At 41.6% G+C, this 16,043-nt stretch overlaps 1 protein-coding gene and 1 long non-coding RNA gene across 12 annotated transcripts in view; one reads left to right on the top strand and one right to left on the bottom strand.

The window, feature by feature from the left end:
• C13H8orf48 (chromosome 13 C8orf48 homolog) overlaps positions 1-16,043 on the bottom strand; it is a 101,555-nt gene that overhangs the window by 69,714 nt on the left and 15,798 nt on the right. For 6 of the 11 annotated variants that reach the window (XM_067005152.1, XM_067005151.1, XM_067005158.1 and 3 more), the window contains one exon: positions 12,002-16,017. In XM_067005152.1, coding sequence (XP_066861253.1) covers positions 15,899-16,017 — 119 coding nt within the window. In that variant the 3' untranslated portion in view covers positions 12,002-15,898. Of the gene's footprint in view, positions 1-2,738; positions 4,433-5,930; positions 6,006-12,001; positions 16,018-16,043 lie in introns of those variants that run through there. The other 5 variants (XR_010834832.1, XR_010834833.1, XR_010834831.1 and 2 more) reach the window with 2 other exon arrangements.
• On the top strand, positions 533-10,959 carry LOC136791875 (uncharacterized). Its single transcript, XR_010834834.1, has 2 exons — positions 533-827; positions 9,841-10,959. It is a non-coding gene; the product is annotated as an uncharacterized lncRNA (long non-coding RNA).

Raw genomic sequence — 16,043 nt, 5'->3', positions numbered from 1 at the left:
AGCAGCCTTCCTGCCTTCGTCTGAGCTAGAGATAGAAAATAAAGCTTGGAGTCAGAAACCATTATCCAACCCTAGGCTGTTTCATGTGGGCACGAGTGTGTTTTGGAGTGGGTCCGTAGCATCTATTTATCAGGGACTCAATCGATACAGCACAGCAGGATAGAGACAAACCAGGCGTTTGAGGTATTAAAAAAAGCCTGTGGAAACGCCAGATTGACAGCCAAGAGGAACGTGCTCAAAATCATTTGGAAGCCAAAAAGATTTCTTTTATATTCTGCTCTATTTCTTACTCAATTAGGAAAACTCACCTGATAAAAGGAGCAAGAGATTACCCTGCTTAATGACACAGAGAAGGGAGGAAAACAGAAGCGTTTAAATCCCATAAGCATCTCTTGTCTTTGTCTCAGTCTGCTTTTTATGCCTGGATTATGCTAACACTATTAATCTTTGTGCCCGTGACTAACTCCCGGGTTTTTATGTTAGTGACCTGATTCTGCACCGCCACGCTCCTCCCAGTTCGGTGAGGCTCCCCATGTGATCCGTTCTTCCCCCTAAATAAAGTTGAAAAATTTGGCTGGGAGCAGCGAGTGCTGCTGAGGCAGCGGATGCGCGGAGCCGTTCCACCCTCCCCACATCTGCAGCACAGACCAGGCGCCCGCTCGGCACTGGCTGCTTTCAGGACCGAGGGGGATGAGGCTGGCCACTTAGCAGGGGCGCGGGCTACCTCCATGCCAGCCTTCAGCAGGGGCTCCCAGCCTTGCCGCCCCCTGCTCGCGCCCCCCTTTTGAGAGTAGCCCAGCAGGCTGAGGACGATGTGGCCGGAGAAGGTGAGTGCTGCATGGCTATGATGAATCCTTTGTGCGGAACCGGAGCCTCGTTGGCAGGAGAAGGAGGGAGGGAGGGGGCAGCAGTTGCAATTTTTTTTCTTTTTTTTTAATGGACACAGCCAAAAGCCTCCTTTCCTTCCCCGTTATGCCGAAGGCGTGAGCCTCTCTCCGAGGGAATCCACCTAACGAGCTGCTTTCCCAACGAAGCTGGTTTTCCCAGCACGGGGCGCAAAGCGCAGCAGCAAAAAAAAGCCCAAGCGTCTGAAGGCGCCTGCTGCAGACCTGCCCTTCGCCCGGCTGGGCAGGCAGGTGCCTCGCCGGGCACAGCTCATCCTGCTCCAGCCCTTCACAGCCTCCCACCGGGCACAGCACAGCACCCGCTGGGTGCCCGACGCGGTGCCCAGCACGGCATGGGGCAGCACGGTGCCCAGGAACACCCCACCATCCGGCTGTCCCCCAGCCCAGGAGCCCCAGCCTGGCCGGGGGCCACTCGTGCGGCTCTCCCCCGCTACCAGCAGCTGTCCGAGCAGGAGCCAGCACGCGTCGCTCCTCCCAGGGCCACCGAAGGTGCCCGCTCAGGCACCCCACCACCCCTATGCACACGCTCCTCTCGCTGCGCATCTTCCTCCCCGTCCCTCGGGGGGCTGAGGGTAGCCCTCAGCCTTTCCCGTTCATCGCCACCCGCTTCTCTGCACGCACGACAAGCCTCCCCCTCAACTACCCATGGCACTCGGCCCCCCAGTGCACAAAGAGGAGCCCCCCGTCCCCTCCATGCGCCTACCTGGTAGGTGCAGCTCGCTCTGTGCGCATGCAGACCACGCGCCGGGGTGCCCCTCAGGCCCCCCGCACGCCCCGTGTCCCCTTCCCGCCACGGCTAAAGCCGTGCACCCACCGATCTCTGATGCATTAACTCATCTCAGAGGCATTTCACACAACTTCTCCCCTGCCTGGGTTGTGATTTCAAGCTAAAAGGAAAGTCAGTCCTCACTAGTAAGTGCTGAATGCCCGAAGAAAGTCTCCATTCCCTTCTCCCCCACTGCTCCTCTAGCCTCAGTGCAGGGACCAGCTCCCTGCACACTGGCTCGTTACCCCCAAAAGTACCTGTGCTTTAATTCTGTCAGAGGGGAGAAGAGGGCAGGGAGGAGGATGGGTGCTTACTGCTTACCTACAACTCCCAGATTTGACAGACACTGTCCCAGTCCATGCTGGGGGGGAAATAAATGGGATCTTAGTCCAGAAACGTACAAAGCAGCTGCATCTAAAATGACATTCATCGCTCCACCGTCTATCCCTCCCTGCTTCCTCCCACCTTTTAACTTAGTATTTTTCTTGCACAATTTTAAAGATGAAATTCCCTGCGTACTGAATGTATTGTAGTCCTAGACTGTGACTATTCTTCAAGAACAGACATACTGGCTGGAAGGAGAAGAGTTTCTTTTTTAAATGAGTTGGATGAACACTTGAATGTTCAAGCAATCTTTTGCTCCTTGGCATGTTTAAAAAAAAAAAAAAAAAAGAAAGCTATCCCTGCGGGAGTTTCAATCTTGGCAGATTTCAGATCCAAGACAAAGGCTGCTAAGCATCCCATCCATAATTACATTCCTTACTAGCAGTAAGGAAAGAGAAAAAAAGAAGAAAGATTAAAAAAGGAGGTGGGAGGGGGATAAAAAAGCAGACGTCTTTTGTTCATCCCCCTTGTATAGCCAATTAGCCCAGAATCAGAACCTTCCTTCACCTGCAAAGAAAATGAGAATGTAATGACAGGGCCACTGATTGTCTTAAAATCTTATCTTATGAAGCTTCTTAGGATTTTGTTCTGTTCATTTTAATTCAGCTCTAAACTGCTTTCAAGTTTTCATTTAACCTGTAACTCAAGAGAACAATTAAACAATCCACTTGGACCTGGACTGGTAAGTACTTCTTCTGACCCCAAAAATGTAATACAGAGCATTATGACAAAGTGACCCTGGAAACAGACAAAAAGAAAAAAACACTGAGTGAATTTAAGTACCAGTGTAGGCTAGGGAATTGTTTGTAGCTCGGGATTTGTGTTTTCACAGAGTAACATTTAAAATATAGACTAATGGAAGAATGTACAGCCTGCCTCTGCAATCACAGGATGTAATTGCCCCTGATTTTGAAAGGCGTGTGGGAAGAACAGGGTAGAATGTTGTGCAAAAGGAATGAACATGAACTAAATTAGCAAAAAGTTAACCACGAAATAAATTCAAATGGAAAAAAAGAATCCCTATTTCATAGGATACACTTTTCAGCTGCTGCTATAAGATTGCCTCCTCTATTGGGAAAAACAAAGGGTGGCTTATCTGCAAAATCCATCCTCTGAAAAGAGGTATACTGAGTGCTGCTTTGAAAAAAAGAAATTTCAACATAGGCTTCACTGCATTTTAAAAAACTATTTCAAAGTGAACCTCACAAAGGAACAGATCTGTTCAACTGTTTAGAGAACAGCACCATGATACAGTACTGGTTTCCAAATTCAAGAGGAAAAAAAAAAGAAACCCTCCAACCCCTTCCCCAAATATGAGCACCTGAAAGGAGTAAGACTCTACATCTCTCCCTAACGTGTTTTATTACAGCATTCACAAGCCTCAGTCAGTGTGCCTATTGGGAGCATTTAATACACAGTTTCAAAGCTACCCTAAAAACGGTATGCTAGGATTTCATTGATCGTGATGATAAACTTTCTTTACATCACTCTATAGACATGGCATCTAAAATATGTATCACAGGTACATTTTGCTAGCATTGATTTGAGGAGGGAATTTGTCAAGCATTCAGTCTACAACATGATTTACTTGCAGTTTCTTCCTGGTAACAGGCATCAGCAGCATCCGTAAGGATTCGGACTTTGCACACACAAAAACCATGCAGTTTTAAGAAGGCTGCAATCACACCTGAAAAACTACTGGTATTTATCAAATCATAGTTATACCAAATCAGCATCTTACACTATCACGAGAAGTCACCAATAAAATCAGTGGGATAAATATCAGTTTCAGAGAGTTTAAGTCTACGACACAACAGGTTTGTTGCTTCAATTACCCCACGCTTCAGCAATGACTTAATTAAAATGAAAACCTTGAGAAAACAAACAAAAAAAAAAAAAAACCAACACACCAGAAGTAGCTCCATATAGGTTCTCTATAAACTAAATGCCCAGGCAAATAGTATGTAAATAATGAATGTAAATTCGGTCCCAGACCACATTAAGCACAGACACCAGCCCACAGCAGTTATTCTGAAAAAACTGAAAAGCAAACGTCCTGAGTAGTGCTCACAGCCTGCAACTTCCATCTGAATTCATGGAGGCTCTTTTGCTCGGCATCCCTCAGTGCAGAGGTAAGGGGGTATCAGGATGTGGCCTGAAGTCACTTGCTTTTGTTATACCCAGTCTGTCCCTCAAAGTTATCCGAGCCTATCACAGCTTTAAGGAGAATCAGGATCCCAGTGGATATCGTTCCTTTCACAGGAACAAGTTTAAATCTTCTGTTGACTTGCAGATCTGATCAATGCTGGAATGAGTTTTTGCAAGTGCTTCCAAAACTTGCAGTCTTTCCCTCCTCCTGAATCAGGGAGGAGGAAACCTCAAAACAAAACCATCAGACAGTCAGGAACACTCACGTTGTATTTCCAGAGTATCATGAAGACAGAACAGGCTGAACAACTGCTAAAAGCAGAGTTTTCTTGCTCACCAGGATATAAATAGGGTAAAGCATTTTGAGAGACTAGGGCAGAATTTTACAGCCTTAATTAAAAGACTAATTGACTTGCTTAAATCTGCATTTAAGTTGCCTGTTATATCATAGCAAGGGTATTATGCAAATTAAGTTTCTAAGGAATGATTAAGTATAAAATTTAGTCTAGATCTGTTTGGGATTTTGGTTTTAGATTAAGAAGGAAGACAAAGCCAAAAGCCAGGTCCTTTCATTTTAGGATCTCTCCAATAACTCTACGGTGTTTAACACCTACAAATCCGGTTACACATTACAAACATACCCGAAGTGGGCTGCTGTGCTTTACCAACCCAATGTTTATTATTTAAGCCCATACCCTCAAGGACACAGAACCTACTGGGAAGTACAAAGCCTATCTGGCTCTCAGCTGAAAGCTGAACAGCACTTTGCAGACTTGAAAGCTCAAGATTTCCAAATGTGTTTTAAGCACCCAAAGATAGACAGATCTGTACCAGTACACATAGGCATTTTGAAAACTGCTATGGTGGTCTTATATACATATTTAAAATACCCATAAAATCTGGCCCTTGGTTCTTACACAAGAGTTTCTAGAAGATGCAGTAAAAAAACAGTGAGATATTTCAGACTTGCTACTTGTGTGCTTCTTGAAGTCCTTCCTCCCTTCTATCCTTCTCCCGTTCCTCCCTCCCTCCTTGTCCCCACTTTCATTTGCTCTCACTCCCACTCTGGCTTTCATCTCCAATTTTGTGCACAAGTGTATTAGTAGATGTCTTGCTACACTAGCTCTGGAGGAAGAGAAAAGAATCATTTACATATCAGGTTTAGAACATGATACATTTCATACAAATGTTTTCACATCAAAAAGATGCAAATCAGGAGAAAGGAGGCACATTCTTCTGTAATGCAATAAAAAACAGAAAATACACTTTGAAAGGCAGCAGAAAAATTTACAAGCAAGCTGAAGGCAGAAAGAAAGCCTGAAAATACATTAGAAAGCCAATACATATTAAAGATGATATAAACGCTAGAAGGAATTCAGCATTTGATTTGAAAATGCAGTGTGTGTGTATGCATGAGTACTTGAGAGAGATACACGCAAGACAGCAACCAAAGATTCTCCTCCTACTGGAATCAGAGATTCTTAATATTAATTCACAAGGAGCGGGTCTATAGTTTTATGCCAGTGATCTTTAAAAAGATGTTTTTGTGTTCATCTGAGAACCGTATCATAAAATTTCCTTGCTCACTACTGGTTTAAATGTGCTTGTCAACCTTTCTCCCTCAATGAAAGAAACCAGAAAGTCACAGACAAGAAGTCTGAGTTAACCTGAAGGTTAGGTACGTACAATCGGCTTCCTATTAAAACAATAAAACCACAGCACCTCACCTGTAATTTCTGGCCCTCATCCTTCCAACGAAGCTGAAGATTTTGGATGTTCACAGAACTCAGTCCTTCCTTCAACTGCAACAAAGAACCAGAAAAGAGAGTTATCCTAACAGAAAAAAGCATTGGCAACTAAAACTCCACATAAGCCTGGCTTTCCAACCCAGTATCTCGATTTTATTTGTTTTTAAGGATTCAATATAAGTTGTCATTATTCTTTTTTATATAACACAAATAGTATTATTATTAATTACCAAGTCACTATCAAACACAGAGGCAAGTTTTGCCCATATAAAATGGTAGGAGTTTCAGTGAAATCAAAAAAGCTGTTGATCCACATTTGTATCTCTTTCCAGCGATTCAGCATTTGATAGATATGCCAATAACCTGAATTAATCTTTGAGATCAATTTGTCCCTGTAATTTCTTTTGTTTCTCTCATGTAAATTGCATGAAACTTTCAGAGATCAAACTCAAAAAACAAGGGGAAAGACAATGGCCACCGTGAGGACATTACAAAACAAGGAGCAGATTTTGGCCTTCACAGCTTATACCAAGTGGTACTTCACTTTACATATTTCATACTTCACTTTACATATTAGCTTGCTAAAACAGAAAGGTATGAAAATATGAGCCATGGTAGCAAAGTCCATCTCTAGGTAAGGGCACGTACCATGCATTCAGCTTACAGATATTTTAATACACTTTCATGAAAAGTTTCTTCCAGGACAAAAAGCATTTATTTTTTTTGGAAATACCTGAACCATTCTAATATGTTATTAAATGTTAATGGGAATTAAATATGCACATTCCTGAGATATTAGTTTGCATGTTCTTAACACTCAGACAAAATACACTGAAGACTTATGACTCACACATAAAAACAACCCAATAATGTAAGAATAATTTACTATCTATTTGAATTAAATTAGGGCATAGCTATTGAAGAACATTTGGGTTTTTTTAATGGAGAGTTTCCTCACGAGAACGTGTTGACACTGTGGATGGAAACTTGAAATGTGCACTCTGTGTATGTGTGTGTAAGTACAATGATTAAGGATAATATGAAGTCTTCTCTAGATTTAAGCACACTACAAGAGGTCCACCTCTGTCTCAGAAACCGAAATCTCAGTAGGACATTGCAATCTGAGCTATGCTATTACATTTATTTCTACCGCTACTGTGGCCTCTCCAGAGCTGTGTAGAAGTGACTAACCACCTCCCCAACCTGCTGAGGATGCTCCTCCTGATGCAGCCCATGGTGCCACTGAACTTTCCAAAAGCACACTGCTGGCTCTCATTCAACTTGGCGTCCACCTGGGCCCCCGGGTCCTTTTCTGCAAAGCTGCTTTCCAGCTGGGTGGCCCCCAACACATATTTGGGCACGAGGTTCAGCTCAGTTTGTTTAAACATTCCCTAACTCAGCACTCCCATACCAAAGTTAAGTCCTCTCCGTGCCACACTTTCCCACTGGTCTCAGGGGCCTGGGATAGCAGAGGGAGGCTCTTCCCTGTAAAGACTGAAGCGAAGAAGCCACTGAGTGCCTCTTCATTGCTCACCAGGCCCCCTGTCCCATTCAGCAGTAGCAGGTCCGCATCTGTCCTAGCCTCTCTTCTGCAGAAGAGGCATTGTCATTTACATTCTTTTCAAGATTCATCTTGTGGTGAGTTTTGGCTTTCCTAACCTGACCCCTGCGTGCTCAGATAGTCGCCTCTCTCTGCTTTTACCACTTGCATGCCTCCTTTTCTGTTCCAGCTTTGTCAGGAGCTCCTCATTCATCCACACAGGCCTCTCGTGTCTCCACTTCGTTTCTTGCACGTTGGGATGGACCATTTCTGAGTTTGGAAGAAGTGACCCTGGCAAGTCAGCCAGCTCTCCTGGACTTCTCTCTTTAAGACCGTCTTCCATCAGAATCTTCCAAGCAGGTCCCTGAACAGGCCAAAGTCTGCTCTCCTGAAGACCAAGGCCGTGATGCAGACACCCGAGAAGAGCCCCTTTTCAGTCTCTGGTCCACATCACCCTGCACCCTTTGCTCACCAACCTGGCCCACTACCACTTGCCTGGGGGTCACCATCTCACTACCACCTCGTTCCTCGTTTCAAGTTCTCCCCCTGGGCTAGCCAGTCTTACAGCAAAGATGCTTTGGCCCGACTTGGTTAGGTGGATCCCAGCTCTCCCTAGCAGTCTTTGATCCTCAGATGGGGCTCCCATGGTAGTAATAACCAAATCTTTGCTGTTGGCACCTATTTGTGCAACCAGCTGTTGATTCGCAAAATCTGTCAACTTCTCATCAAGCCCTTGTGGTCCTTGCACGTGCGATACAAAGTGCAGCATGGATTAGAAAGCTCAGATTTTCTTTCTTCTGCTGTTCCATTTCAAATACAGCACACCACACCATTACTGCGGAGTCTGAGGCTCTGGATGCTACTGTAGCCCTCACTGGATAAGAACACAGTAATATCAGGACTGGGTGAAGCATTCTTTGCCCTCAAGAGGTTCAAAAGTAAAACATACTAAAAAGTAGTGGTAACAGATACTGATTGGTTTGGTCATAGTCTGCAGCACAGTCGCAAACTGAACCCTCAGTCAATCCGTTTTGAAGCCCATCAAAGCAGCCTCCTTCTTCCCAAACACAGCTTAAGTACAAACAATACTCGGCAGATTTAGATTTTAAAAGCATTTTGGTTGTTATCTGAAGAGATGTGTACCTGAGCTGATAGTGAAATTGAGTTACATATAACATCCACTCGCGTTTTTGGAACAGCGCTGTCCAGTACCAGATGCCTAATGATTTTACATTTTCCCTGTAGGAATCTGATAGCTGTGGATACAGATGAGAACAGGTACAGGTTCAGGCAAGTATGACAAGATCTGAATTTCATTAGTGCTGAGACATTTCACCCTCCTGGACTTTCACGTGGGTGGTAGACACTTAGCTGCTCCATAAACCACGAGGGCATTTACTCAGTTTCTTCAATTCTTTTCTTGAAGTTTCTTTGTTCAGGCTACCTGAGAAAGCTGCTGCATACATAACAAACTAACAAACTAGTAGTAAAATATTCTATTGCCCATAACCTCCTGATATACCCCTTGCCAGTAATACAATATGTAGACATTCATTAAAGTTATGGTTTGTTGCACTTGTTTTCTTAAATGAAAAACTTTCTATCAGCTTTACAAACACGTATTTTTTTTGTCTTAAACTACAGTAAAATCTGGCTTTTAAACTTTCTTTAAAATCAACATTTATTTTTGACTATGTGAACATATTGTTCCAAACTGGCAAGAACTGCTCATTTACATCTTTTAACATCAACAGAATGCTAATTTATAGTAAACAGTCTTTATTACAAACAAGAATGTGCTGCTGAAAATGCTGCTAATTAGTAAAAGAGACCTTAGCCTGAGTGGGATGAACCACAGATTTCTATAAAGAGGATGAATTACAATTGCATCCTATCAAACAGAGCATCTCCGAACAAACAGTTATGCTGCAAGATCTTTGAAACCTAATTTTGTCCTCAAAGCATTTGGGAGTAGGGTGGAGGGGGTTTAGAGCAATCTGTTATTTGAAATAAATAGCTTTGAAAGTGTTTACAGCTCCTCCAATTAAAATAACCTGGGGCCAAATCCTACTGTCCTGAGTGGAAGCAGAAACCAGTAAGAACAGGCCAGCTGTATTCCTCACTGGGTTTTAATCTAAGATGAGACCTGCAACGTGGGGCAGAGGGCAGACCCAGCTCTTTTAGCTTCCAAGCTGCTCAGATGCGTAATTTTTTTTTAGAATTCGTCACACACAGCATGTATCAAAGGCAACTGACTTAAATGTGTTTGAAATTCTATCAGAATTATTACAGCTCGCTGCCTTTAGGGGAGCTTACCTGTTAAGTAATACTATGCCATTTTTTACCCAGGTCATTTTTCCAGGTTCCAGATTTGCAATCAGTGAGGACATCTCCTAAACTCCAGTATAACAAGGACAAAAAAACCCAAACCAAAATCCTCTCTGGACAAGCCACGTCTGAGGGCAAATAACAAAGAAGTGGGAAAAATTAAAAACAATCATTAACATGAGAGCTCCTGTTTTGTAGCTGATTTTGTTAATGCCTATGATGTTAGCAAAACCAAGCCTGCCCCTCAGCAAAAAAATCTGCCTTTGATTTCACACTCTCTGGGGAATATTTGGGGGAAGAAAAAGCCTCTTACTGAATGAATTCGTAAGATACAAACTACACTTGTTGCAGAGCTTGTTTTTCTTTTAAGCCTGAGGATAAGCCCTGCCACCACAATGTTACTGGAAAATTGATGTGATTTTCTTCAATTATCTGCTCAAGAAAACAAAGAATCCCAAACTGGCAGTCAACTAAGCAGCCTCTCCCCCAAACACCTCTCAACAAAGCAGACAACAGTGCACGCAAGTTTCTGACTTACACAACTCTGGGTGTAGATGACCTGTGCTGTACACTCTGCGACACGTACTGCCGTTCCAACGCTGCCTGGCTTCAAAGGCAAACAAAACTTCTGAGCCCCATCTATGCCTGGAAAACCTGAGGAGAAAACTGCCTTACGAATGCCACAGGTGACAAGGGAATCATAGCTCTTGCTTCTTCAGAAATTCTGACCGAGTGAGAACAACTACTGAATCCCAATGAGGCCGAAGTTCAAAGAAGTTCCTGTACCCACGCTTCTGGCCTCAACAGAATATGAGAACTTTGCTAAACTAAACACAACAAGAGACACTGAAACAAAGCAGCTAGAGGGGTCCCTCTCATCCACTATTGCACTGATAATAGTGCTGGTTATTATTTTCTCTTTGGTAATGACATCCCTAGTGACCTACTGTTTTCACAAGTGGAAACTGAGAGGTAAAAAACTGCAGAGAGCACAAGAGGAGTATCAGAAAGACCACGAAAAGAGCATTTTTCAAAGCACGCCTGGACTTGTTTCATAAGAAAAAAAAAATCCAACACAAAATATTCTTGCATTACCTGAAAATAATAAAAAGAATGGCAACTATGACATTTCCAAGCAAATATATCCTTGTTTTATCTCATTTCTAAGAGTTGTTAGCAGTTTGGAGATTTCCTACAGCTTTACTATATATATTTATATATTTAGTCTCATTTGTGCAAAGCAAAACCAACACAATCATGTATTTTTAATCTCTATTGTATTACTAAAACCATAAATTAAAATCTAGTACTCCCATCCTTTCGAAAATCCAGAGGCCCATGGAAGGCAAAGGGTCAGATTTTGGTTAATGCTGCCAACACAGCTGCTAAAAATCAATGGCGTTGTGTTGTCTTGCACTGATCCAATCATCTGGCTGAAGATTTTGAAACCCAGTTGTAGTCTTCAGTAAATCAGATTCACAGATGTTCAGCGAGTAGCAGCCTGGTGCTGAAGGTCTGTAGCTGAAGAGCTCTCCATGTCTTCAGCAAGGGGTATGTGCAGAAAGTGTGCAGGATCGAGCCCTAAATTTGCTAGCAGGCAGTAAGTCAGTCTTTCTTTCACTGAACGTTCAGTGCTGAGAGGTGCTAGTGGCATTCCAACCACAAGTGGATTAAGGACATCCAACGTTAGTGGAACCTATCTTACCAAGAGCAAGCCTAACGCACTTTTTTAACTAGGCTTGTAATTATTTTTAAACCAACCATACAATGGTGTGTTTCTATTTTCATAGCCTGTAATACGTCACAGAAAATGACAGCTCTATTGTGAGTAGCATATATAAGTAATATTTTCTAACAGAGTGATGGATGTAATACTAATATATGTAATCGTTTTAAAAAGTACAAAACATGTAAAATTACAAAAACCCTGCTCAAGTATACAGCTTGCTTGCAATTACCATTGATGCTCTATGTATTTTTAAACAAGCTATAATACTGTGATGATGCTGTAAACTTACTTCTGTAGGCAAAAAATGTTTTATTTAAAAATGTCAAGATGAAGGATGTAAATGTTCTTAAAGTGCTATCAACTAAAAATATGAGTTTTCACAGAATATTCTAAAGGATTCTGTTACATGCTACAGATATATTTTACAACGTATTTATGGATCATACACATGAGTCTATGTGAGAACAAACGGTACTATTTTATTACAAAATAAATAAATGTATAAATAAGCAATGAACATCCATGCCTAGATGCTGGATAATGTTTTTTTAAAGGCACCCTGACCAATTCTATAGACACTTTGAACGACAGAGGAGCTCGTACCTTACTGACAGCAGGGAAGCACCCCCCCATGTCCCAGCCTCCCCCACAGATCACATTGCTGGTGGTGCTGACGAAGATCTCCACAAGCTCAGTTGCACAGCAAAAAGGAACAGTTAGCTAGTTGCATGAAAACAATGCAAACTTAGTATTAGTAAGATTAATGGATGTATTCCCCACCCTCTTTTTTTTAAACAGTGGCATTCAAAACACCAACTCCGTTGCATGCAGTAGCAATTTGCATATATTATAACCAGCATCTAGGTTAGTTCTTATTGAGTAGAGACAATAAAAAGTAGTTTTCTGAAATCACAAACTGAATATTAATAAAATCACAATCTAAAGAACACAAGTATATTTCCAAATGTTTTAAAAATACACAGCTGAAAGCATTCTTCTTCATACCCACATACATAATTTAGAATAGTCACATAAAAGCAACAATTCAGATTTTTAGTGAAGAAGAATCTGGGTACTGTGTCAGCTAACAGCTTCACAGAGAGACGTGATCCCTTCCAGCAGCAAAACTCATCCTCAAGGCCACCAGTTCAGTTTTTGTCAAGCTCCCAGTACGAATAAAAGGGTTCAGATCCTCTTCTTGGAAGCTGATCAAATTGGCTGTGCTTAAAGACAAAAAATTCTCGCTACGCAACAGAATTATGACAAGGAGATAGATTTATGAAAAGGCAGTGGCTCCAAGGGAGCCTGAAGCATTTCAGTTTCTAGTATAGCTTCAAAGAAAAGATTCGAGATTAATGTAAGGATTACTGGGCCAGTGGGACCAGGGCCCACCCGCTCTACATAACCCTGCTCAAGCAGTGGGAGGATACGATGCCCTTCCAACCTCAACCATTTGATGACTACATATTTCACAGGTAACTGGAAATCTCTATTTCTCTAGTAACCTATTTTGAGTGAGATTCTAGGGGAGAAACAAGCACAAAGTCCTGCACCCCAGCAGATGGTTGGGAACAAGACTAAGGAATAACTGAGCCTGGAAGCCAGGTTCAGTTTTTCCTCAGAGAAATCTGGGGCAAGCCAAAGTGGAAATTATATTGCCGAAATCCGCAAGAAACTGATTCTAACAGTAATTTGAGGAATACAACTTCATCCAAAGGGCCAGTAAGAAAGAATAGTATAATGAAAACCAGTTATCAGCATATATATAATATCACGTATATATGAAAAACCCTTCCACGGCTGTGCAAAGTTCACATGCCTTACCACATCACAAATCATTCCGATTAACTAATGCCAATATGTGTAGCATGAAAGCTAGAAGGCAAAAGCTCCAAAAGGACTTCTAACAACAGGCAGATTAATTTGTTTCAGTACTTTAGCTGCTTAACATACGAATCACCCTTGATCCACCTCACTCCTTTTATGTCCCAGCAAGCACCAACAAGGGAGCAGATTAATAAATATTTCTTGATCATAGCTTTACAGTGTTTCTTTGGATCGAACCAAAAACCCACTGCTGAGGAAGGTACAGGAGGGGGAACCTCCTGTAAGCAGAAAAAGAAGCGACATGATCTACTTCCCCCAACACCCTGCACATCAGAATTTTTGGATTTCTAGTCTCAAGCACTTCAGGATTATGAAATAAATTATTTAGAGCCCCAGATCATTTATTTTGTTGTACATCCTTAATAGCTGCTACAAGAAAATCAGAAGACAAACACTCAGATCTGAGTCACTCTCAATTTAAAAAAAAATAATGGAAACTGTAGTGAGCAGTAGGAAAAGGCATACAACAGACATGAGCAAAATATGCTTTGACTTTTTCAGAGGAGCTACCTGAGATGCCTTTCTGACATTTATGCAAATGAACAAGAACTGTATAGCCTCTGTGCAGTGGGAGTATGAATACTATTTTACAGACACAAATGTTGTCAGACACTAGTCCAAATAACTCATACTTCAATGTATTTACATAAAGGTTTGACAAAAGAGTTGGAAATAAATATTTCAGTATTTTCAGTAAGGAACTATGTACTGAAAGCAAAATATCATATCTTTTTTCCTATAAAACTAATCAATTTATCTTTAGAGTCTCAGAACTTACTGTTTTTTGTTGTTGTTGTTTTTCTAAGGGCTGAAAAATGTGTTCATTGGCAATAACAACAAAATTACATTTTCAAAGAATTCAGCTCCCAATTACCACTTCTGTATGTGACAGCCCTCACGAGGATTCACAGGGAATGCTGGGGGTCTTTAACCTAGCGTTAAGCACATCACAAGAGGCTTTGAAAGATTCAAGAGAAACAGGGAGTGTAGTCCAAAGCTAAATAAGGAGCAGAAATGGGGAATATAAAATGAATAGGCTTAAAATATTGGAAGGTAGGAGATTTACGGGATTCAAACATTTCTGATGATCAGAGAGTAATGAGAAGAACCAAGCAGGAGCTTTCTCATCATATAAGCAGCTATGCAACCTGCAGTGACAATTTAAAAATTAAAGCCAAGCTTTGGGGAATATTCAATGGACTACTAAACCCACCGGCTTACAATACAACAATAAACTGCAAAGGAAGCAGTGAGGACAACCAGCTTTGTGAAACACTGGGCTGCATTGTTTTCACATTGGGCCTGACCTGCTCAGGATGAACCCATTCAAGACAGGTTTTTAAGCACCAAAAAGCAGATATCTGCTATGAGACAGGTGGCCTATTTGTACATCCCAACATTTCTTTTTAGCTTTTCCATTTGTTTGCGGGAAGGGAAAACAAGAGGCTAAACATCCCCCTAGCACTCTTAAAACAATATGAGCATATACAAGAAAATAATTAAAAGGATATAAAATACAAAACCAACTTCAACAACACATATTCTTGCCTAAAAAAGTTTTTAAAACGTTTTTATCCTATTTTTCATAGCAAAAAATAATTGAGCTATTAAGCAGTGAAATCCTTTATTCACATGGTTCATAGACAAGGATATTCTTCAAGATTTCCACAGCCATCAAGAGATCTAAATTCACAGAAATCAGGAAACTGAAGACTGATGAAAGTCAGTGCCTGTGACTCGTGTAAGTCCAGTGGCCACAAGGTCACTGCACGAACAACGCAATGAGCTCTTGCTGTCAGCAATGGTCAGAAAGGTGGGGTGCATTTGTGCCCATACAGCAGCAAGTATCTTTCGAGGCTACAATGAAGATAATGATTTTGTTCCTTAACCCATTGAGCTCCCCAGCATAAAGCCATTTTATTTGGATGTGTACTGAATACTTAAACTTTCATCTGGATATACTATTTGAAAGACAGTCTGCCATTTTGAAAATAGCATAAAATAATAAATACCAAATTATATTAAAGATCTGCCAAAAATATTATTTGACACCTTATGCCATTTTTAACCTATATTGTTTTTTCTCCTTCTAGACAGCTATCCCAGACAGGTTCTAAGATTAATTTATTACCATTTCTTGTCCTGTTGGCATCCTCGCTGTTGCAGATTAATTTCTGTTACAGTCTCATTATTTCAGTTCTATAAATACCCTGTTTCATTTTATTCTTTTCTACAGTTACTTTGCAACCTTCTTCTCCTTCACCTGGGACTCTCACTTTCAATTTGACATGATACAGTGGGCAAAGATTGAGCTGAAACACAGTAATTACAGCTCCCTGCCCCAGAAAACAGAATCATTTATTTTTCTTATGGATGGAAGCTGCTCTGAAATCCCAGAAGCACTCCCCCTCCCTCCCCCCCCAATAAATTTCTTGTCAGACTAATAATAGAAAATGCAGGCTTTCATAATTTGAAAAACATATTTAGTTGGATTACAATGAATTGCAACATTTGTATTTGGGGACGAGTAAAAAGTTGAATCTTAACCCAGACTCCAGCACACCGGGCATATCTGGTTCCACCTGCAAGAATATTAAACTGTCACTCC

This window comes from Anser cygnoides, chromosome 13 (assembly GCF_040182565.1).
Source record: "Anser cygnoides isolate HZ-2024a breed goose chromosome 13, Taihu_goose_T2T_genome, whole genome shotgun sequence".
NCBI lineage: Eukaryota > Metazoa > Chordata > Aves > Anseriformes > Anatidae > Anser > Anser cygnoides.
This window is presented reverse-complemented; position numbering and strand designations above follow the sequence as displayed.